At 42.7% G+C, this 23973-nt stretch overlaps 1 protein-coding gene across 2 annotated transcripts in view; it reads right to left on the bottom strand.

The window, feature by feature from the left end:
* Positions 1-826: 826 nt before the first annotated feature.
* The window catches only part of VEGFA (vascular endothelial growth factor A), a 33015-nt gene continuing 9868 nt past the window's right edge, over positions 827-23973 (bottom strand). The window contains exons 3-8 of one of the 2 annotated variants that reach the window (XM_066618579.1): positions 19315-19511; positions 14551-14627; positions 13909-13941; positions 10793-10864; positions 9556-9687; positions 827-7430 (exon numbers count right to left, since the gene is read on the bottom strand). In XM_066618579.1, the coding sequence (XP_066474676.1) occupies positions 7409-7430; positions 9556-9687; positions 10793-10864; positions 13909-13941; positions 14551-14627; positions 19315-19511 (533 nt within the window). In that variant the 3' untranslated portion in view covers positions 827-7408. The remainder of the gene's footprint in view (positions 7431-9555; positions 9688-10792; positions 10865-13908; positions 13942-14550; positions 14628-19314; positions 19512-23973) is intronic. The other variant, XM_066618587.1, reaches the window with a different exon arrangement.

Here is a 23973-nt window from a genome sequence, read left to right as displayed (position 1 = left end):
AGGGATTGCGTTGAGACTTTAATGCATACCTTTTTTTACTGCCCGCTACATGATGTGTCACGCAAGAAATATCTAGGTCCATTGTTAGCTAGGATTCAGGGCTGGGAGGAATCAACCATGCTCCAGTCTCTCCTTTCCACACCTGATTCTGAGACTCTGGATAATGTCGCTTCCTTTTTATCTGGGGCAATAGCCAGGCAGAGCCCTGGGACTCTGGGCAGCGACTGATGTTTTTGCTTATGTTGTGTTGCCTTTGTATTCCTGTTTTGTTTTGTTCTTTCTCTGTATTTTATGCCAATAAAGGTCTTACTGAACTGAAAAACTGAACTGAAAATGTGAGGTTGATCAATATTGTCAAGAGTCTGGAGCTTTCAGGACCGAGATCATGCCTTCTGAATATATCAGCCTCATTGTTAGAAGAGAGTAATAGATTGCCATTAAAGGGGGATTGAACAGATTTTTGGAAGAAGAGTTCATCACAGGTTACAAGCCATGATGGGTATACGCAACCTTCTACTTCTATAAGTAGGCTATCTCTGAATGCCAGATGCAAGGGATGGCAACCTGAGGCATCTGGTGAAATACAGGAAACTGGACTAAATGAGCCTTTGGCCTGATCCAGCAGGACTCTTCTTATGTTAAGACCCGAATGCCTGCTAAGAGCAAGACTCTGCAAGGTCATGCTGGGAAAGGAGGCAAAAAAGTAGGCCAGACCAAGATGCCCTCTTAGAGCTGTAATATGTGGGCCATGTTCTAACCCATGAAGCCCTAACCCCAAATAGCCCTAATTTCTTAGAAGTGTTTAGAATTAATTAATTAGAAGTAATTAGACGTGTTTGAAAATGGTTTTATTTATTTTACTCAGAAGTAAGACCATTGTGTTTAGTTAGACTTGGCTGTAATGCGATCTAACATATAATTCTTTAACGTATAACAGAAACAAACACCTCTAGTTTTAAATCATGTCTTCCACTCCCATTTCTTGATAGGAAAAACTAATTCAAATTCTGGAAATAATCAACAATTAGGTTCAGAATGAAACCTAACAATGAAAGAAGATTGCAAATGTGCCTCTATTGTATCGCTCAGTAGAATTTCCACTGAACGGAATTTAGGATTTGCTTTAAGGCGGTTACCTGTTTCATTCTTGATTCATTTCCCATGTGAGTTTTAAACAATTTAATAATTAAATTTGCACAGGATTAAATCGTTTTGAAGAAAAAAATAAAATGTGCTGCCTTTAGATGATACTAATCATCTGTTTCAGCAGCACCATTTTAGAAAAGACATTTCCTCCTAAGAGCACAAAAGGCCAATGTGCCCTCAAAGACTGTGCTTTCCATAGTTTTTATCTACCAATTATCTAACAGCACAATCCTATACATGTCTATTCAGAAGTCACTGGATTCAATGGGGCTTACTTTCAGGTAAGTGTGACTAGGATATCAGCATAAGGCTATAATTCTGATCTAACACATAATTCTTTAACGTATAACAGAAACAAACACCTCTAGTTTTAAATCATGTCCTCCACTCCCATTTCTTGATAGGAAAAACTAATTCAGATTCTGGAAATAATCAACTGTCAGGTTCAGAATGAAACCTAACAATGAAAGAAGATTGCAAATGTGCCTCTATTGTATCGGTCAGTAGAATTTCCACTGAACGGAATTTAGGATTTGCTTTAAGGTTGTTACCTGTTTCATTCTTGATTCATTTCCCATGTGAGTTTTAAACAAATTAATAATTAAATTTGCACAGGATTAAATCAATTGTTCTGAAGAAAAAAATAAAATGTGCTGCCTTTAGATACTAATCATGTTTCAGCAGCACCATTTTAGAAAAGATATTTCCTCCTAAGAGCACAAAAGGCCAATGTGCCCTCAAAGACTGTGCTTTCCATAGTTTTTATCTACCAATTACCTAACAGCACAATCCTATACATGTCTATTCAGAAGTCACTGGATTCAATGGGGCTTACTTTCAGGTAAGTGTGACTAGGATATCAGCATAAGGCTGCAATTCTGTACACACTTACTCATTAGAGCTTGCTTCTGAATAGTCATATGAGTAACAGCCCCATCCTATACTTCCTGTTTCCTCTGGAACAGAAGAACAGTGGCGCCAAAATGGCTACCGTTGTATCCCGTGGGTCACGGGAAGCTGCTGGAGATCTTCTTGGGGAAATGGACTTTTGTCCCTCCCCCCCCCCCCCCAGTAAGGAAGCAGGCCCTGCAGTGGAGCTACAAATACTGTAAGGGGGCTATTTTGCTGGTGCAGACTAGAGAAGCTCAGGGCTGGGTTTTTCAGTCCAACATAAGAACAGTCCTGCTGGATCAGGCCAAAGGCCCATCTAGTCCAGCTTCCTGTATCTCACAGTGGCCCATCAGATGCCTCAGGGAGCACACAATACAGCAAGAGACCGGCATCCTGGTGGCCTCCCTTGCATCTGGCATTCTGACATAACCCATTTCTAAATTCAGGAGGTTGCACATACACATCATGGCTTCTAACCCGTGAAGGCTTTTTCCTCCAGAAACATAGAAGGTAGATTCCTCCCTAGAAGGTAGGTTCCTTCCTCCTCCCACCCTGCCCTCCCTTCTGCTCTGTAAAGCCACACCGCTGCCCGGCAGTTCTACATACCACTAGCCAGCATCCTCCTGGCGCTGGGCCCAGCACCAACTGGTGTTGGCCCAGTGCTGGCACTCTCTATTCCCCCAGTGCTGTAAACATACTTTATGGCACATTCACGACACCTGGCACCGGGCTCCATAGGATTAGGCCTTAAGCCTTAAACCTCATTGAATAGTCCTACCTCATTTGACATAGTCATACATACACCTCATTGACATAGTCATACATACACAGGGTTGCACTCTTAACTGTTAATACTGGTTACAGAATCTGGATTTTAATTGGATAGAGATACCCCTGGCCCACTGTGTTGGTAAAACTCCAAATATCGCTTCTGGACATTGTTCCTTTCCAGAATACATTCTACTGGCTGGCTTGTATATGCTTTTTCTTTCCCACACAGAACTGATTAACAAAAGTAGTTCAAATACCAACAGAAAAATAATTGCAAATGAAAGGCAAAAAAATTTAAAGCAAAAGAAAACAAACGTCAGAATTAAATTCTTTAATACAAAAAAGTTTGCCGGTCATAGATGGTGTTTTTTAAAAGATATATGTTTTTTTGTTTAAAAATAAATATTTACTACGGAATATCTTGAAAAAAATTCACTAGACAAGTGTTAATATTTCCCCCCGCAATTATTACAGATAAACAGTAGCACCAATAAATAAAATGATAATATTAAAATTTTAAAAAAGATTCAGGGGTAAAATTTTCTATATTCCTTGTTGGATTTTTTTTTTACATATATAAAAAATCGTAGTGTCTTTAATCCGAATCACACATATACATAAACATATATATATATATTATATACACACACATATAACCAAATATATATATAGTATGTAAATGTATAACTCTTGTCTTAAAAGGAATGTGTAGGGGTGGGTGTTAGAGATATTAATTAAATAACTGATCATAGCATGCTACTGACTGCCAACAATTGCTGAGAGATGGGATGGAACAAAAGAGTTAAAATTTATACATAAAACAGTACAAAAAAAGGAGGTACGGCTTATAAATAGTGAAATTAAATATTACCAAAGAATACTGAAAAATCCCTACTTTTAATTAAATTATCTTTTTAATTTCTATTTTTAAAGGGATATTAAACAAGTATATAGAACAATGTGTCACCTCTCACAGCATGAATATATACATTTCCGTTTTATACACCCACGCACACATACACACAATGCACACCACATTTGCCGCTGGCTGGAAAGGGATTTCATAGCGGTTGAAAGTCACACTTGTTGCAGCTGATTTTAGGCCGGTTTTCCTTGTCAGTATACAATCAGGTAGTTTGGCAGCATTCTGACAGACCAAGTGTCTCTAGCTGCATGTTTTGGAAACTTTGAACCAGACACGCATCCCCATCCAGCCAGGGGAATTGGCACATGGACACAGGCTTCTATATACGGAAAAGGACACTGCAAATACAATTCCCAGTGCTGTAGTTCTATATCCAAGGACTGCATACATAGTACTGGATACTGATTGAGAAGAGGGTTTGCAATGCCAAATAGATGATCAGTTGTCAGCTTTCATAGTGCCAATAAGAATCCAAAACCTCCTCCTACTCCATTGCAGGTGAAGTTTGGATTCAGTGTCACCCCATCCCCCGCACAAGTATTCAGCATTTTCAGAGCTGTCATTTTTGACCATCTTTTGAGCAACCAGACCACCACAGATATGAGCATGCAGCAGCATGTGGGGCAGATCACTGCTGTGCATGCATTTTTGGTCTGGGGCCTCAATAAAACCACATAAAAATACAAGCATAACTGCATACACTGAATATCAGTATACCAAACATAAATGATATATAGGAATAAATCTTCACGAACAATGCCACTTCTAGTCTTAAATATCCACACACTGCAAATATCTGCTGAGAACACGGAAGAAGCTGCCCGCAACATCACAGATGCTGGGTACAATCCTACAGGAAATGGAAATTCTGCCCTCACAGGATCAATCCAGTCATGGATTGTACAGGATCACAGCTCCTATCTGCATCCCAGCTGGAACTGCAGAAATGTTAACAGGGGATTGTACCCCCAACTTGCAATTGCTCTGCTCACTAAGCAATCGGTATGGCCCCATTAAAATCACTCATTTGCTGGCAAAGCAACATCAGGCCACCAAGTCCTTGGATGCTAACAAATTTCAGGCACTTAAAGGACACAGATGCCTTTAAACTTGGATCCTAACAGTTCCATTCCAGCTCAAAATTGTTACTAAATGCTCAGTGGTTTGGGGTGCTTTAGTGTTGAAAGTGCTTTATCTTGCAAGGCACTATTACATAGCCTGATCCCACAAGAACCCTGATGTGCACATTCAAAGTAATGGATACCTATCAAGGTGGTTAGCCCAAGCCCCCTCCCCTTTCATATTTTAATGAGGTCCCTATGTACAAGTGTTAAGATGGAGCTCTTACTAAATTTAGGGCACAATCCTATCCAACTTTCTAGCATGGATGCAGCTGTCCCAACAAGGTGAGCACTGCATCCTGCAGTGGGTGGGGGGAACAGTCATGAAGGCCTCCTCAACGTAAAGGAATGTTTGTTACCTTTCCTCAGGGCTGCACTGTGGCTGCTTCAGCCCTGAAAAGTTCAATAGGATTGGGCCTTTAGTGTTATAAGGTTTTTTCTGCTGTCCTGAGGACATACATAGGTTTGTTAGAGGGAATTATGAAAAACTAGCATGCATATGGTTCTCAGGATTTTAGGCAATGAATATCACAGATTAGTGTAGATGTTTCATAGTGGCTTTTAGCTGGGCCTAATTTTACAATAATAATTTTTTTAAATTAATAATTTTAAATTATTAATTAATAATAGTTTTAAATATGATTCAGGTTTATGTTAAATTGGACTGTGATCTAAAAGGAGTTGGGTGATGCTGTCAAATTGTGTAGAGCCCTAAAATACTAGCCATTCTGGGTCCTACCAACCTTAATCAGGCTCTTACTGTGCAACCTGATGCATTATTTACTCAGAAGTTAAGTTCTACTGCATTCAGTGGGACTTATTCCCAGGTTTGTGGAGAATTGCAACCCTAACCAGCTTGAGCAGAAGCGGCTCAGTCCAGATCAATGAAGTTATATTAAGGCTGTCTTTACAGCACCTGGCCAGGTTGAAGTATCCTCAGAACATTACAACACTGTCCATTTAACAACTAAACTGATATCCCTAAACCAAAGGCCTAGACTTCTCAATGGTACCTATTTAGTGTTATGGAAAAACAGGCATCTTTAAAACATCTTAATATGGGCATCCCAAAAGGAGAAGCCTTGACCAGATGAGTTTACTTCAGATAAATAAGTTAACTGTGAACTCTAATGTTTAGAAAAGACCAGAAAAGGTTAACGGACAGCAAAAATAGATTGTTGCTTCTGTTCCTTTGATCAATGCTTCATAAGGTTTTGCTAAATTAGCACCTTTGACACAGAAAAAAGGTGGTGCTCTGGTGGGAGAGGCAACACAATCCCACGATTGCAGTGGTAGGATAGTCTGAAGACATCATGAAAATTATGATGGTTATGTTACTCCAACAGAGCACATAATATTTCAACACATTCATGTCACAAAAGCTGGAGAAGGTTAATGACTTCACAAAACCAGATGTAAGGTCTCACCTGAAAAGAGTCAGAGAACTCAAAGTGTCACTAACTAACTTTGAAGCTTGAGACACAAAAATGCCTTTATAGTTGATATGTCTATAACCCATACACAGACAATCATTCACACACACCCCTTATTGTACATATATACTTGAGATTAATATCCCTTTCCAGAGATGTTCCATAAGTATCTTGAGTGGTAGCTCTGTGCATAATTATTTCAGACAGCGCCGTTTAACTGCCTGGCAAATGCACCGGTCCCCATTCTTGCTTCCATGTAAGCTATATATGCAAATAGCTGACGGGGTGGAAGATTGCAGATTCCAGTGATGTTTCCTCAAGCTGAAAAGTCGTTGATCAGCCACTTTCCATCATTAAGGCCAGAATTTATATCCATGGCAGAATTCCTGCAGCAAGTCGATACAAAAACGTACACCAATGTCCCATGTCCCAGCAAAGCAGGCAGGTTGTGAGATAGGTCGGGGCAAAGAATGTGGGGAAGGAGGGGGAAGGATGTTGACAGAATCCTCAGTCCCAGCATGCCGAGTCATCTCCTTGACCTTTTGACCCATAATATTCCAAGGTGCCATCTTTGGAATCCCTCCTCTCTCCATCCAAGATGGGGGAAACTGAAGTTGGTAGAGCAGTGTGCTCGAGAGAGTCAGCGAGAGTACGAAGATTACACTGAGCACTTTGGCTGAAGTCCAATCGTTTTCTTTCGTATGCCCCAAGTTGCCCACTTGTGTCCACAGCAGTTGAGTATATCCAGTGAAGACACCAATAATGTTAGCAATGTTTTTAAAAGTCAAAATATATATGTATATCTATATATACACACGTATATATTATTCATGTAAATATGGGAGTCCGTCCCAAAACATACACCACTCTACTCTCCCTGGCTCTAATATTTAGCAGCATGAGAAGGAAAGTCTCTATATAAGACCAGTTCAAAGCCAAAAAGGTGAATCCTGTGCGGGTCTTGGGGAATGTTCCTTCCGGAGTCCATCGTCCGTACTCAAAGTGCTGTGCTCTAATGATTCTTCATTTTAGTGTTCATTTGGATTAGTGTTTTTTGTCCAGGCGAGAAATCAGGCTCCAGAACCAAGGCTGTTCCCCCACCCCTTTTTCTTCTCTGCTGCTCACCGTCTTGGTTTTTCACATCTATTAAAAGGAAAAAAAAAAACAGTTTTAGTTATTAGTGACATTTTGTCCCACTCTTTCCGTTATGGCATTTAGGGTAGCACACATGCTGCTCTCAAACAGTCTCCCATCCAGGTTCTGACCAGGTGTAGTGCTGCTTAGCTTTAATAAGGCAACTGCCACACAGACCAGAGTCTGGTCCAGGCCACACTTTTCTGAAAAAATTAGATTGGGATTCACTGAGGTGGCAAAAGCAGCAGTAAGTAAAAAAAAAAAAAAAAGACTAAACAAGACTGGCCAACCAAACAGGGGAAGTGATTTTTCACATAACTGATACCAACTGGGGGAAGTGCTGAGGGAACCAGGATTAATTTCAAGGAAAGAAGAAAAAACAACAACACTGTATTTCCTTCACATATACCCCTATTAGGAAAACAATCACGATACAAAACCTTCTTCCCTTCAAAGGTGTTCTTTCAAATTCTTGCACACTTCCATTCATACACACAAACTTTGACACATGCACAGAAGCAGCCCCTCCACCACCATCCCAAAGCCTTGTCTTTGTTTTTGAGGAGATGCAGCCAAACAAAGCTGTGAGTGTCTTGTGCAGGCAAGGAAAAAAACTGCAGAGGGTCTCATTCCACTGGTTGCCAAGAGGCAGGGGTTAGTGCCTGAACATAGCAGCAGCAACAGCAACAGTGTGTGGCAGAAGCAGGAGAAAGAAGAATTGGCTGGGCCCTTTTCAGGTCCAGATTTCATAACTCTGGAGGAGGGACAGGGAAAAAGTTCATCTGAAGCAGTGTCCAACACTGAGACAGACAGCTATGCCATTGTCAGCCCCAGAGTCTAACCTGTCCTCCCACCCAAAGAGTCAGGAAAGTCTAAGTTATTGGCATCTGTCCCATCCAGGGGAGAAACCAACAGTGGGGGTGGTGGGTTTCTCAATTCAAGAGAATTCTCCCCTCATTTGGAAATGCTTCTGAGCTTTAAGCTTTCTGCAAAGATAAGTTCAAGCTGTTCTTTGGACAGTCTGAGGGGAAACTATCAAGGTCAAGGGCAGGGAGCTGTCTGGTTTCTCTCCAGGAACTACTTCTTGCAGGGTGAATTGTAACTCAAGAAGAACTGGCTCTCCTCTTTCTGCAGCACCAGGCATCCACACTCAGGTTACAAAATCTCACAGGATTCCTCTGCACACCAGCTCTTCTAGTGACAGAGGACTGGGCTTCCTGGACACTGACAGCAAAAAAAAAAACACCCAATGCCATCAAGCCAAATAGATGCGAGCACTCTCCATTGCACTAGTTGGATCACAACCGCTATTCACAGAGATTTGGACAGCTTCCTTGCTTTGGCTACTGAGTACCTTCTTTTCACCAGCTTAAGCACACATCTTCCAAGTATAAACTGCATGTATGAATCTCTCAGTGACAGCAGGCTCTGGAATATTTGTGAATGGCAGGCTGTGATTTGAAGTGACAAAGCAAATACAGAGATGACACTACCTCACATGTGCAAAGCCTGATCCACAGGTGGTGTGAATCAGAGGCCTTCCACTGGCTTTTAACACAGCTTTTTCTAATTGAGATCACCTGGCGACTTGCTCTCATACTTAGCTGCTGCACTGCACTCTTCCCATCACATACATGCAATGTGGAGGGAAGGAAGATTTATTACAGTTTCCCTAGAAACACAGAGTGCAAGAGAGTGTGTATGCCTAGATCCAATGGCTCAGTCCAAAGCAGATTCACTCATTCAAAGAACACCGCAAAAATGACTTGTATCACTAAACAGCCTATTAGGTGTGTACATGGGAATTGCATAAGAGGCCTTGAGCCCTTTTCCCTGGCTCCTTGCAGCAGAGAATGAGCCATCTTGTTCTCTAAGAAGTGCATTCTATGCTAACACCACACCACACCACCTTCAAACATCCCAGCCCAACCCTATGAGAGCGCAGGAAGCTCACAACTGTAGACACACAACACCGTCCTTTGCCCTCTATCCCTTGCTCATCCATGTCAAGCAGAGGAAAGCAGAAATCGTGAGGAACAACGGGGCCAGACACCAGCAAGCAGCAAACTTTCTCTTGCTCTCTCTCACTGTATGTGCATGAGTGAGTTTCTCTTTCATTCTCCAGGACACAAACCTGCAAGTGCGCTCGTTTAACTCAAGCTGCCTCAACTTGCAACGCGCGTCTGTGAATTTGCAGGAACATTTACAGGTCTGGGCATCTTGTACAAACAAGTGCTTTCTCCTTTCTGAGCAAGGCTCACAGTGACTGCAAAAAGGCAAAAGGAAAGAAGTCTAAGCTACAGCGCTTTAGCAGAAAGAAATTTACACATGCAACACCCTAAACATTGAAGCAACCCAGCCCCCACCCCGCACACACCCAGCATTGCCCATTCAGAACATTGCTGGCTGGTGGACACTCCCAAAGGTGTTCCAATACTTGCAATAGCCTTGAGAGAGAGAGAGAGAGAGAGAGAGAGAGAGAGAGAGATGCGTTCTCTCCAACTGTATTATCCACAAATCCTGCATTCATTAAATTGGCAGAGGGAGAAGTTGCATGAACCTCAGCATCTTAGGGAACCCAAAGACTAATGTGACAGTGCCCAGGAGTAGCTCCTCCTACACAGAAACTGCTCTGAATGTTGACTGGGTGCCAGCTGTACAAAAGAGAGAGACTAGCTCCTGCACCCAGCTACTCCTGCTCAGTTTTGAAAAAATATTATTTTTCCCCTTAATCCAGACAGCTGCTCTTCAAATCTCCCTTCTCTCCAGACCTATTACTTGGCAATGCAGGATTGTGTAAATTACAGTGGGAGAGGCAGAGAAAGGAAGAAGAGAACAGCCACTAAAATCCAGCAGAGATTTCCCAGCAGCCTCTAGCTCCTCTCTGGTTAGCTCTCTCTATTAGATACCCCCCCCCACACACACACACACATACACAAACATGCACAAATGACAAGCACAAGCCCTGGTTGCCCACATCCTAAATGCTGAATGGTTTAAAATGAAAGCTGAGGAAAAACGAAGGGAAGAGAGAAGCGGGGAAATCACACAGATGCATTGCAGGCGCAGCAGCAGTGCAACAAATAAGCCTGACTGTCCTTTTATGTTGTTGTGCCTTCAGAACAGAAAGAATAATCCCAAGCAGGAAAGAAAAAAAAAAATCAGTGCTCCTTTATGATACTGCTTCCAATGTGCCAAAGCTATACCATCACCAATGACACCATCCCAGTGAAGTCAATGAGTGATTTGGCGAAGTGGTGGAATTTTGTTGTCCTTATTAAGTGTATTGCAAGCAGGTGTTTTGATTTGGGAGGGGTGATGGGAGGAAATGGGGAAAGGGCAGACTCTACAAGCACATGATGCAAACGTACAAGGTTTGTGGTTTATACCGGCCTCTCTTGCGCTTTCTCTTTTGACCCTTCCCCTTTCCTCGCTCTGATTTTCTGGAAGAAAAACAAAACCAAAAAAAGCAGGAAGAAAGAAAAAAAGAGAGAGAGAGAGAGAGAGAGAGGAAAGGAAAGGAAATGGAAAGGAAAAAAGGTACAGCCATGTGCCCTTGGGAGAAGGGGAAGTGTTCAAGAATGGAAGGCTGAAAAGTCTTTGGGTCTGTGTTTGTGTTGCCATTCTGGCGCACTATCCTTCACATGCACGCTGCACAACCTCCATCACATTTGCTGCAAACCCAAAACATGAAGTAGTAGTGCAACTTCCCTTGTACTTACAGGCAGGGAAGTAGTGCAACTTCCCTTGTACTTACAAATATGCCTCTCTCAGCATACAATCCTGCCATTTTTCCAGGAGTCAGGAGCTTTTTGTCTCCTCATAGAAGAAGGGCTCATCAACAAGGGGCCAAGAAGTCACACAGTGCCTTGATGCAACATATCACATCTATGCATTGTGAGAGACAATGCAGGTGAGCAGGCACCCATTACACTTGATAAGCCATTTATGCCTTGCCCAGTGTGCTCTGCATCTTGGCATGCAGAACTTCTGACTTCAAACATTCACTTCTAAGAACTCAAGTTGGCAACTCGGAAACACAGTGGCTGTTCAACTGCAGGCAGCTACTGAGTGGAAGGAGAGGGGCTCTACAAATTCATCATCAATCTGGCCATTACTCCTGGTGGCTGTATGGAACCTCCATGTTCAGAGGCAGTGTGCTGCTGTATGTTAGCTGCTGGGAGGCAAGAGCAGGAGACAACTATTGCCTTCATAGCCTGCTTGTGGATTTCCTGGAGACATCTTGTTGACCACTATGGGGAAGCAGGATTCTGGGCTGGGTGAAACTTTGGTCTGATTCAGCAACTCCCTTATTACGTTTGTAGATTCTATGCAGAAGAGGGTTGCCTTAAATCTTGGCTTCATTGACCTCACTCTGAAGACCAAATTGTTATGGCATCTCTTAACCCAGGAGACGGTTCCACCACTGCACAAACCAACAAGAGCACAGCAGTCAGGTGTACTGCCTTTTGTGCCAACGCTGTATTGACAAACTGGAGTTGTAATCCATGAAGGCAGGTGAAGATGCAGGAAGAGGATTAACTTGCTGTTCAATCTCTCTTGCCTCTCAAGCCCTCTCTGGGAATAAAGACCTGCCAAATTGTGAATTTCTTTATGACAGGCCACTGAGAGAAGAGGAAGCCTTTTCTAGTTATCACTCCTTGGGAGGCAGAAGGGTCTTTTGCCAGTGAATGTTGGAGCCATTCAAAATTGAAATATAATTCCCATTGAAAGATAAGGCACTGCCAATACATGGACATTTTTCATCCCTGAATCTTCGTATGTCGTTTTTCAAATGTGGACCTGCAGCTAGAGCAGCAGGCGCCAACCCTACAGCCAAGGGAATGTCAGAGGAAATCTGGGGCCCAGGCAAGTTGCAAACTAAGGGAGACATGCATGAAGAAAGAAGGCAAAGCTCAGGGCAGGAAGCTTTTGTAATAAAAGCGCTTTGAGAGGGCTTTTCCTCATTCTCTCCTTCTGCCTTCTTCACTCCAAAAAGCAGTCCACCTTGATTGGGTGGGAAGGGGAGACTTTAATAAGAAGGAGGCCCTGAGGGAACTGACAGGATGCTTCCTTGGCCTTGTTCAAGCCTGCTTGTTGGCACCAGTTTCTCTCTCCTGTCTGTAAGCAAAGTAAGCATCCTAAAAACACACTATGACTACAAGTAGAGAATAGGGGCAGAGGGAGTGATATTTAATGCAGGGAACTTTTCCACAACTTTCAATTTCTATTAAGGACACACACATCCAGAGGCAGGCATCAAGCACAAGAAGGATTTCAGTGGAACCCAAACCAGAGTGCCCCATGTGCTGGAAAATGTGTACAGCAGTGCAAGCCACCTAAATATCAGTCAAAGGTGAAGAGCAAGGATGTGAGTGAACAAAGAGGGGCTTTGACCATACCCCATCAGCACCAATGCTCACCCATACACAGCACACTCTCACAACTTTGAGCCATTTTGCCACTCAGTTAAACAACAAGCGCACCACAGACTCCAAACAGAACAAGCCAATCTGTGACTATTTCTTTGGACTAACCCTGGGACAACTCTACAAAGTGAATTCTGGGGCACAGCAAAAGCAACATAGCTGGTCATTAATAAGCATGCTCTCTCTCTCTCTCTGATTCTGCCTAGCTTCCGTACCAAATTGGAGATCATGGACTGTATTGCTAATGCATATTGGGATGTGTGGATGTGGAGAGGTTTGATTTTAAACCAGAAATGGAAGACCATTAATTTGTCCATGTTTGTTATTGTCTGGAAGATGGGCAGAGGAAGGTGTCTACGTGTTCTGTCACCACCGGTTTAGCTTGTGCAAAGCTGAAAGCAAAATTTCCATTTTTTTTCATTATATCATTGGCCAGACTAATTCCCAACAGGCAATCTTCCTACTGTCAGGAAGATTAAGAGGACTTTTTTCTACTTACTCCATGCTTCACAATCAATCTGCAAACTTCACTCACACAGAGATGCCCTTAGTGGACTTCTACTTTTAGCTTATCCAATGGCTGGAACTCCCTTGCTCTGAGAGAGGCGACAAAGCTCACATGCGTTGTTTTGAAGTTAGGAACCTATGCAAGCTGCTGTGAGTAAGTAAGCAAAATTTCACCCAAGCAGTAAGAAAAAGAAAGGCAATCGTTTCCAGTGATCACAGCAACAACCGCACATGGGTGAAAACTTTCACCTAGAATCCATTCCTCGGGGGGGGGGGAGAGAGGAATTATGTTATTTCCTTGCTATTCTTTATAAATCTGAATAATTAAGCAATGCCAACATGGTGTCAGGTAGGAAAAAAGAATAGCCAACAAAAGTATGCATTTGTGTGAGTGTATGTCCACAAGGAATGGATTCAAGGTACAGCCCTTAAGATGACCACCCAATTCTTTCTTTTAATAATCAGCTCATTTCCAATGACCAAAGAAAGAAAAGAAAGAATGAAAAGAAAACCACCATCACCAAAGGAAAATAATACACCAAGTCACTTACTTTTCTTTTATAGTTCTGGTTTCTTTCTTTGGTCTATAAGAAAAGAAGACAAAAAGTCAGGAGAGAACTGACATTACAAACAACCCACATCATACTGGGAGAGGTTGTTAGCTCAGTTTCAATCCCTGGTATCTCCAGGTAGAGCTGGGTAAGACCCTTGTTAAAAACCCGGGAGAACCACTGCTAATCAGTTAGTGGTGACAATGTCGATCTAAGTAGGACAGTGGTTTCACTCAGTACAAGGCAGCATCCTTCCCTCTCACTGTCTTAGCTCCACTCTCACCAGAAGACAGACAGCTGTCACCTTGCCCTGCCATACCAGCCAAGCACAAATAACAGCCAGCACTCTCTTTTTCCTGGTAATTTCACAGTGGTTTTCAACTAGTTGTGCATTACTGAACCTTATGGATTCTCAGTGTGTACCACCATACTCAACAGCCTATGAATATCTTACAAACATCCTATTAAGAACTCAACTGCATCAATAAATTACATTCCTTTGGTCTTGCCTACAGCTATCATGCACAGCCCCTATACTGAAAGGCCTAGGGATTTTGTGCATTTCTTTGGAATGCTAGATGCCCCCGGGTACAGTTATCAAGTTATACTCCAAAGATAGCTGGGAAGGTTCTCCATCCTCACCTGCAGTCACATGTTTTGTGCTGCTGGAAGCTCATTTTGCTTAGGTGCTGGCCCTGACGATTTTTAAGTCTTATGACCTAAAAATGACAGGAGGAAAAAAAGAAGAGGGTGAGTCACATTCACAGAATGATAAAGTCGGAGCAACATTTCTCAAAAAAAACCAAGCAGCAGCAGCACAAGGGGCAAAACACAATTTCGTGCATGATGCTGAAGTGGCACAGAAATACAACAAAGAGCAATTCCTGTGCTGGATGGTCAGCACAAGAAGCCTGAACACTGTCTTGAAACATCCACCAGAATAAGCTATTCATTTAATGGCCAACACCATTATAGTTCACCTGTACAAAGGATACATAAGAACATAAGAACAGCCCCACTGGATCAGGCCATAGGCCCATCTAGTCCAGCTTCCTGTATCTCACAGCGGCCCACCAAATGCCCCAGGGAGCACACCAGATAACAAGAGACCTCATCCTGGTGCCCTCCCTTGCATCTGGCATTCTGACATAACCCATTTCTAAAATCAGGAGGTTGCGCATACACATCATGGCTTGTACCCCATAATGGATTTTTCCTCCAGAAACTTGTCCAATCCCCTTTTAAAGGCATCTAGGCTAGACGCCAGCACCACATCCTGTGGCAAGGAGTTCCACAGACCAACCACATGCTGAGTAAAGAAATATTTTCTTTTGTCTGTCCTAACCCGCCCAACACTCAATTTTAGTGGATGTCCCCTGGTTCTGGTATTATGTGAGAGTGTAAAGAGCATCTCCCTATCCACTCTGTCCATCCCCTGCATAATTTTGTATGTCTCAATCATGTCCCCCCTCAGGCGTCTCTTTTCTAGGCTGAAGAGGCCCAAACGCCGTAGCCTTTCCTCATAAGGAAGGTGCCCCAGCCCCGTAATCATCTTAGTCGCTCTCTTTTGCACCTTTTCCATTTCCACTATGTCTTTTTTGAGATGCGGCGACCAGAACTGGACACAATACTCCAGGTGTGGCCTTACCATAGATTTGTACAACGGCATTATAATACTAGCCGTTTTGTTCTCAATACCCTTCCTAATGATCCCAAGCATAGAACTGGCCTTCTTCACTGCCGCCGCATATTGGGTCGACACTTTCATCGACCGTCCACCACCACCCCAAGATCTCTCTCCTGATCTGTCACAGACAGCTCAGAACCCATCAGCCTATATCTAAAGTTTTGATTTTTTGCCCCAATGTGCATGACTTTACACTTACTGACATTGAAGCGCATCTGCCATTTTGCTGCCCATTCTGCCAGTCTGGAGAGATCCTTCTGGAGCTCCTCACAATCACTTCTGGTCTTCACCACTCAGAAAAGTTTGGTGTCGTCTGCAAACTTAGCCACTTCACTGCTCAACCCTGTCTCCAGGTCATTTATGAAGAGGTTGAAAAGCACCAGTCCCAGGACAGATCCTTGGGGCACACCGCTTTTCACCTCTCTCCATTGTGAAAATTGCCCATTGACACCCACTCTCTGCTTTGTGGTCTTCAACCAGTTCTCAATCCATGAGAGGACCTGTCCTCTAATTCCCTGACTGTGGAGTTTTTTCAGTAGCCTTTGGTGAGGGACCGTGTCAAACGCCTTCTGAAAGTCCAGATATATAATGTCCACGGGTTCTCCCAAATCCACATGCCTATTGACCTTTTCAAAGAATTCTATAAGGTTCGTGAGGCAAGACTTACCCTTACAGAAGCCATGCTGACTCTCCCTCAGCAAGGCCTGTTCATCTATGTGTTTTGAGATCCTATCTTTGATGAGGCATTCCACCATCTTACCCGGTATGGATGTTAGGCTGACCGGCCTATAGTTTCCCGGGTCCCCCCTTTCCCTTTTTAAAAATAGGTGTGACATTTGCTATCCTCCAATCTTCTGGCACTGTGGCTGTTTTGAGGGACAAGTTGCATACCTTAGTCAAGAGATCAGCAACTTCATTCTTCAATTCCTTAATAACTCTTGGGTGGATGCCATCAGGGCCCGGTGACTTATTGATCTTTAATTTATCAATGAGGTCTGAAACATCTTCTCTTTTAACCTCTATCTGACTTAACTCCTTGGTCAGGAGGGGCCGTTCGGGCAGCGGTATCTGCCCGAGGTCTTCTGCCGTGAAGACAGATGCAAAGAACTCATTTAATTTCTCTGCCATCTCTAAGTCTCCTTTTATCTCCCCTTTCCCTCCCTCACCATCCAGAGGGCCAACCGCTTCTCTGGCGGGTTTCCTGCTTCTAACACATTTGAAGAAGCTTTTATTATTCCCCTTAATGTTGCTGGCCATGCGTTCCTCATAGTCTCGCTTGGCCTCCCCTATCACCTTCTTACATTTCTTTTGCCACAGTTTATGTTCCTTTTTATTCTCCTCATTAGGGCAAGACTTCCATTTACGGAAGGAAGCTTCCTTGCCCTTCACAGCCTCTCTAACTTGGCTGGTTAGCCATGTGGGCACTCTCCTGGATTTAGTGGAACCCTTCTTTCTTTGCGGTCTACACCTCTGCTGGGCCTCTATTACTGTTGTTTTAAGCAGCCTCCATGCACTCTGGAGAGATTGGACTCTTTTTACCCTCCCTTTCAACCTCCTTCTAACCAGCCTCCTCATTTGGGGGAAGTCTGCCCGTCGGAAGTCAAGGGTTTTTGTTAGAGATTTGCCTGGTATTCTTTCCCCAACGTGCATGTCAAAACGGATCGCAGCATGATCACTGTTCCCCAATGGCTCAGTAACGTTTACATCTCTAACCAGGTCCTGCATACTGCACAATATTAAATCCAGAGCCACCTGTCCTCTGGTGGGCTCCGTGACTAGCTGCTCTAAGCCACAGTCATTTAGCACGTCAAGAAATCCGGTTTCCTTATCGTGACCAGAACACAAATACGACTTCTATCCCTCCTCCCCAAATGATTTGGCCTTGGATTTTAAGCAACCAAGCCTTTCCCTCGTCCAGAGTAGTGGCTGAGATCCTTCAAATGGGGAAGTGGACCATTTCTGGAGGCTCGTTGGTGTGTTTGATTCTAGAAGCTGGATGCCAACCCGAAGAGATACAATTTAATTGGGAAAATATAGACTTTGATTTGTGACAGGGACTATGCTTTCAGATGCGTTTGTACACATATAGTGGAACCTGAAATGCAAGTTGTTTATGCATATGCTATTGAAGAGCAATAAATTGCAAAAGCAAAGAAAGTACAAATCATGCACCAGGGGCAGACCCACTAGTAGTTAAACCAATCTAGGTCTATTAAGGCAAGAAGATTAAACCAACTTCAGCGTGAAGTGTGTGGTAGATAGGAACCTTAGATTATACATGCTTATGCCCAACCTGTTGATTTGGTCTGTTAAACACCACACAAAGACAGCACTGCAGAAATGACAAATGGCAGGAATGCAAGTTTAACACATAACTACAGGCTTCACCAAAGTCATTAGCAGAATTGGTTTTCTTGCAATCAACATAGCCGCTTGTGGTCTTAGATCTACACCACAAAACTACCACAGTATTTACACTCTCAGTTTTGAGAGGTCAAAATCTGGAACAGTCAAGTGACAGATGGATAAGATGTCTGAGGAAATGCCAGGAGGAAAGTGGACTTGGTATGGGTCAGGATTAAGAAACCCTTCAAAATTTGAGAGGAATAGTCAGGAAGTGCATCGAGCAGAAGCCTACTGGCAGTGCTCTGTGTAGAAAGTGTGCATCCTCACAATGTGTTTGACCCTAGCTATTACTTCTACCTGCTTCTTTTCAGGATGACTACTTTCCAAATAAAGAGAAAAGAAGCTCTTCCATTTGTCTCTTCATCACTGTTCTTCCAACTCCTGCAGTGCCATTGCAATTAATAATTTAAAACTCTGGCTCAGCCAGTGAAGTGTGACCCAGTCAGCTCTTGAGGAAAAGGCAATTTACAAGGAGTTTTCTTTCACGCCACAGTTACTGTGGTGCCACAGTCACTTTCATGTATCAGGACATTGAAAAGTAAGCTGAAGAAACCAAATGCAACTAAGGTGGAGCCAGCATGCAGGAATGTTTGGCCAATCCTTACCCTTCCAACTATAACAGCAAAAGGCCACTTCTGTAATAGTTTCTGAGCATTAGATAACATTGGAAAATAGATTCTCCTACAAGACTCAGTGGAAGCAAATCACATTTTTTTGGTGAAGGGATAGTGTGTCCTTTCACATCATCCTACAAGGGATGACAAATGTCTTAAAACCAGGACAGGAGGATTCTCCCCCAGTCAAACTGGTCATTTCAATTGAAATCATTGTCAATCCCCGATAAGAGGTATGCCTAGCGACTGAATGAGACGCTGTATTTCATATGCTGCTTCTAGAACCAGCTGGCTGGTTCCCCAAGTTCATAGGAATAGCACTAGTGTAGCCTCTCACTCACTGCCCTGGAGAATAGAAAAGGCCTGCAGAGACTCCTGAAAGATGCAGGAGCTACTGTAACAATTTTCCATTTCCAGTGGGAAGGGTTCCCAGCAACAGGACAGGAGACACTCCCCCACATTTGGCCTCACCAATAGAGAATTCACTCAGATAGTGGCACTGGCCAAGACAAAAGAAGGGCTCCCTCTGTGGACAGCACACAGGGATGAAGGAGCCTGTATATAGCCCAAGATGAGCCCTGTGGATCATCTTTGAGTTGAACAAACCAGCCACAGTCCACTAAGACTTCTTCTTTCCCAAAAGAAGAGGCTTTCTTCAGGTGAAGATTCTTCTGCCCTCTTCCCTCACCACAGACTCACCTCCATAGTAACATTGTGCACCTCTATGGGCACGCACTCCAGTGCTTCATCATTACAGCACCCTGCACATCTCATTAGGGGCACACAGGACGGCTTGAAGATGTACTCCACCTCATCAGGATACTCCTGGAAAATATCCACCATGGTCTCAATTGCCCTGCAGGAACTTCGAGCAAATACCTCCAAAAATGGGATAACTAAAAATAAATAAATAAAAAGAGAATATGAATTAATAAATTCTGGTTTGGTTTTTCTCTGTGTAGTCTAACAGCATCTCCCTTAAAATATTTCAAGACTGTAGAAACATCGCTGTATGCATGTGGACTAATGACTGTTCACTTACTGCTTCTTCCACCTGGATACCTCCCCTTATCATCTCATGGACTCACACACACATACCATCAATAAATTCATTAGCTCAGTTAAAAAGGCACTTAAAGCCCATGACAATAGAGTTCAGGGGTTAGGAGGAAAGGAAAATATGACTGAATCACTGACAAGTTTAGCATTTGCCCTGTCTGAATTTTAACCAGCTAAACTCTGAATGCATTTGCCAGGCAGATATTGCAGCCGCAGAATACCATATCAGATCTTGGAAGAGAAACATTCCCCTGCAGTTAATGGAAGTGGAATAAAGTGTTTTTAAATCCTCTATTGACAAATCAGTTTGTCTAACCCAGACCACCCAATCCAATATCCCTTTCTTCACCCAATAAATGTGCAGCTTCTTACCAAATAGCACACTTTTCCACTGTATGTAGAACAGTGTTTGTCGCAGAGGAAAAAGTGTTTCTCCATACAACCAGCGAGCCTACTCCAAATGCCAGAGCAATAGAAAAAATGACAGAGCACGTGTTCTGCATGCCAATAAGGATAGGCTAGAACTTGTGCATTTCTCAGTTACAGAACATACTAAAGTAAGTTGATAGTCATATGGCTATGCCTCATCCCTAAATCATTTTGTATGCCTTTCATCCTTTTTCTATTTTTTTAGCGACCCCCCTTGCATACATTACACATGGACAGGATGTTATGTCATTGCATTGGGGCCAGGCATAGTAATGCACTTTTCCTTTTGCTCCTCTTCCTTCTTGTCACTTTTGTCTCACATTTTTGACTTTTAAATGCTTGCAGGCAGGGCCCTACATTTTGCTTCTATTCTTACTATCTACAAGCTAATAATAGTATTACCTTGCTAAATATAAGCTAATAGCAACAACAACAACAACAACAACAACAACAACAACAAAGTGTTTCATCATTTGGAAAGCCACTTGAACTCTGCATTCAACGTCAATGATGGGCCATATTTTCAGAAACTAGAAGCTCTGGCATACATCAAGAAATTGTATATCATATTCCATAGCACAGAAGATATAAAAAGGGTAACAAACATCTAACTGGTGAAAGTCAACCCCTTCACTTACCCTCTACCTCAGATCTAGATTTTTTGCTCTTTATATACCAAAAGAACATAAGAAAAGCCATGCTAGAATAGGCAATCTAGTCCAGGGGCCTATTGGCTGCACCTCAAATGCTGCAGCTTGAATAGACTTCCACTCAAATATCTCAGTGCTTCCAATCTAATGCCAAAGGCTTATCACAACTTTCAGTCACAAAGTGGACAGGCTGCAAATTAATGTGGAAAGGACAACTAAATGGAAGTCTACAAAGTTATCTTTCCAAAATTGCACTGCATACTTTCAACACACTGAAACACCATGGGATCCAGTTGGTGTTTTTCCCCCGTGTTTTTTCCCAAGGAAGCTTCCAATGGGGCTCAGCTCAGCTAGCATATACAGGAAATAGTAGCTAACCTGAGCTTTGTTGCCTTCTGATCATATGCCTGTGCCTTATTCAGAGCTCTCTAATAGTGGGGTTGATAAGTCTGTCTGATAAACACAAACTGCTTGCATCATGGAAAAAACAGAAACCACTAAGCATTTCCGAAGAGGCCAGAACCTGTGACAAACTGGCATAAAGGTTGCTTCACTAGGAGGAAAAAAAAGAAAAAGAAAAAAAGCACATTTACAAAAGCTGCAGGGCTTTAAGCTCAGAGCTCTCGATTAATTGTTGAAAGTTAATTCTCGGTCATGTGGAGCTGACAGTGTCACAGTGCTGCTGGCAGCAGGTACAACGGAGGAGGAGCTGGTGTCTGAGATTTCTACAGGCAGCACAAGCGCCTATTTAAAAAGACAGTTGCTCAGGGGGGAAAAATGTGGCATGAGAGGCAAGGAGTAATGGCTGACAGTTCTCATTTAAAAGAGTCCCCATCCCCCCGTTTCTCTCTCTCTCTCTCTCTCTCTCTCTCTCTCTCTCTCACACACACACACACACACACACACACACACACCCCCCTCCACCACAAACCTCCTGTCCATTCCAAAGTTGTATATCAGGCTCTCATATCCTTTCTTGCCTGGTCTGTGCCACCTTCTCCTTGTTCCCCTTCAGGGTGACCTTAACCTTAAAATACTGCTATCTATAAACTGGAGTATTAAACAATTTAGCACCTGGGAAAGTCGCAGGCATGCAGCCAGACACGTAACCACATTGCTGATTATTCACACCTTTCCTAGCACGAAGAAGCAAGAAACCTATCATGATAAAAATAATTTTTAGTTCAAAACTTTACCATCCTGACCATTCCAGTTGCTCAGCGTAGCGTGTTTTAAAGGCGCCGGTGTGTGTTTAAAGATACCAGTGCCAAGGCACAGGGATGGAGCAACTCAAGTTCCCTACTTTCTGTATTCATCACAATTGGGGGGGGGGCTCACTTGACTTACTTATTGCGCCTGTAATTAATACGTAATCTACATATCACTCAAAGGAACATGGCAGATGCCAAACTCTAATTGGTGGCCAACCTGCACTCATTCCAAAACATAATTGTTCTGATGCTGCTGCCTTCAAATATGGTGGGTGGGTGAGTGAAGGGGGAATGAGGCATTCTTCAAAAACCTTGACATAAACGCTCAGAAATTATGAGAACTGAAAAAAATAGAGAAATCAGGACTCGCCTTAAATATTTTTTTCCCCATTCAATTTCAAAACAATCTCTACAGTAAAGAGCTTTGGATATGCTGTATGTTGTTGGCAACGTTCAGTCTCGAAAGACTATGATATCGCGCTCTGAAAGGTGGTTCTGGAACAGCATCTAGTGTGGCTGAAAAGGCCAATCCGGGAGTGACAATCCCTTCCACGCTGGGAGCAAGTGCAGTCTGTCCCTGGTCTGTCTCCCTGGCTATGGGCCTTCCTTCCGCTATATGCTGTATACTGTATGCTGTACATGCTGTACATGTACGTGCTGTACATGCTGTATACTGTATGCTATACATGTTGTACATGCTGTACATGTACGTGCTGTACATGCTGTATGCTGTATGCTTGTTTTAAAACTGGGTTCTAGAATCCTTACAAGAGGTTTTAGGACAAATAAAAATGCATCAGGAAAAAATTGCGTTCTCAATTTTTGCTTTGCTTTGGAATGGGAAAGGTGGTACATACATTCTTTAATTAAACAAAACAAACAAACATGTGGCCTAGGGAGCATATTTTGCCTATGTACTGCCAAGGGTATACTGTATCTCATTACATATCTTTTGACTATCAGAATACAAATGCACCTGCAGTGTACATGGCATGTTCTCATTAAGATAACTTCAAAGAAACTGGCTTGTTTCCATTGCCCAAAGTGAGTTAGATTTAGATAAGGAACAAAATGGGGGGGGGGGGGCGAGTGTGAAAACTTGAATTGGTACCTTGAAGTTCTAAGACATCATTGATTCAAGGAAATTTAGGGACTTTGCAGAGACACCCACACAAAGGAAAGGAATTAACAGGCTTGCAGAGTCTCTCTTTTAAAGCATCATATATCATGGCAATGCTTTATAAATGGTGCATAAAGATAATTTGCATTTCATTATTATTATAGCAGGCTATTTCAGTGGTCCTACAGTTAACTAGTGAATGAACAAGGATTTGAACACAGCAGTTTCAAATTTAATTTGGCAAACTATTCACTGAGCCACATTTGCCCACCAGCCAGTCTCTTGATGTTCAGTTGTATAAATCATGAAAAAAAAAAATTATCGATAAAGGATGCTGTTGCAATGGATCTCCTAAGAATCTAGTGCTTTAACTTATGACCATTTGAGCCATCGCATTGCTCACAAACGTCTGTGATCTTTTAACTGGAATTCAAAATGTCATCTGGACAGCAGGCAAAGAGCATGCTTGTGCCAGCAGTTCTGAATTTGGAAGACAATTCCAGTCTACAGCATTCTGTAGAACTGGTATCACTTCAGAACTAATGGAGGAAGGACTCCAAACCACGGTCTTGCAACAGAACAGCACAACCTCTGCCAACAAACTTGGCAATTTTCCTTACAGATATACTGGGGTGGGAGGGGGGGAATTATTCACGAATCAAGCAAATGTTCATGATTGAAACCTAAATGAAAGGGGTATGTGCCTGGGCCCATAAAATGTACAGTGGAACAGTTACTTTCTATCTCAAAGCCACTATTTCATGAACTCTAGTGAGTATGCATTTGCATCTAATAATACTCTAAAACTTGGAAGAGAAATTCTTGATCTTTTGTCCTACTCCTTGCTGTGATTCCAAGTCTTGAAATAGTTGTTCTGTTTTAATCCATA

This window comes from Tiliqua scincoides, chromosome 1, assembly GCF_035046505.1.
Source record: "Tiliqua scincoides isolate rTilSci1 chromosome 1, rTilSci1.hap2, whole genome shotgun sequence".
Lineage (NCBI taxonomy): Eukaryota > Metazoa > Chordata > Lepidosauria > Squamata > Scincidae > Tiliqua > Tiliqua scincoides.
The sequence above is the reverse complement of the archived record's forward strand: the minus strand, read 5'-3'. Positions and strand labels throughout refer to the sequence as shown.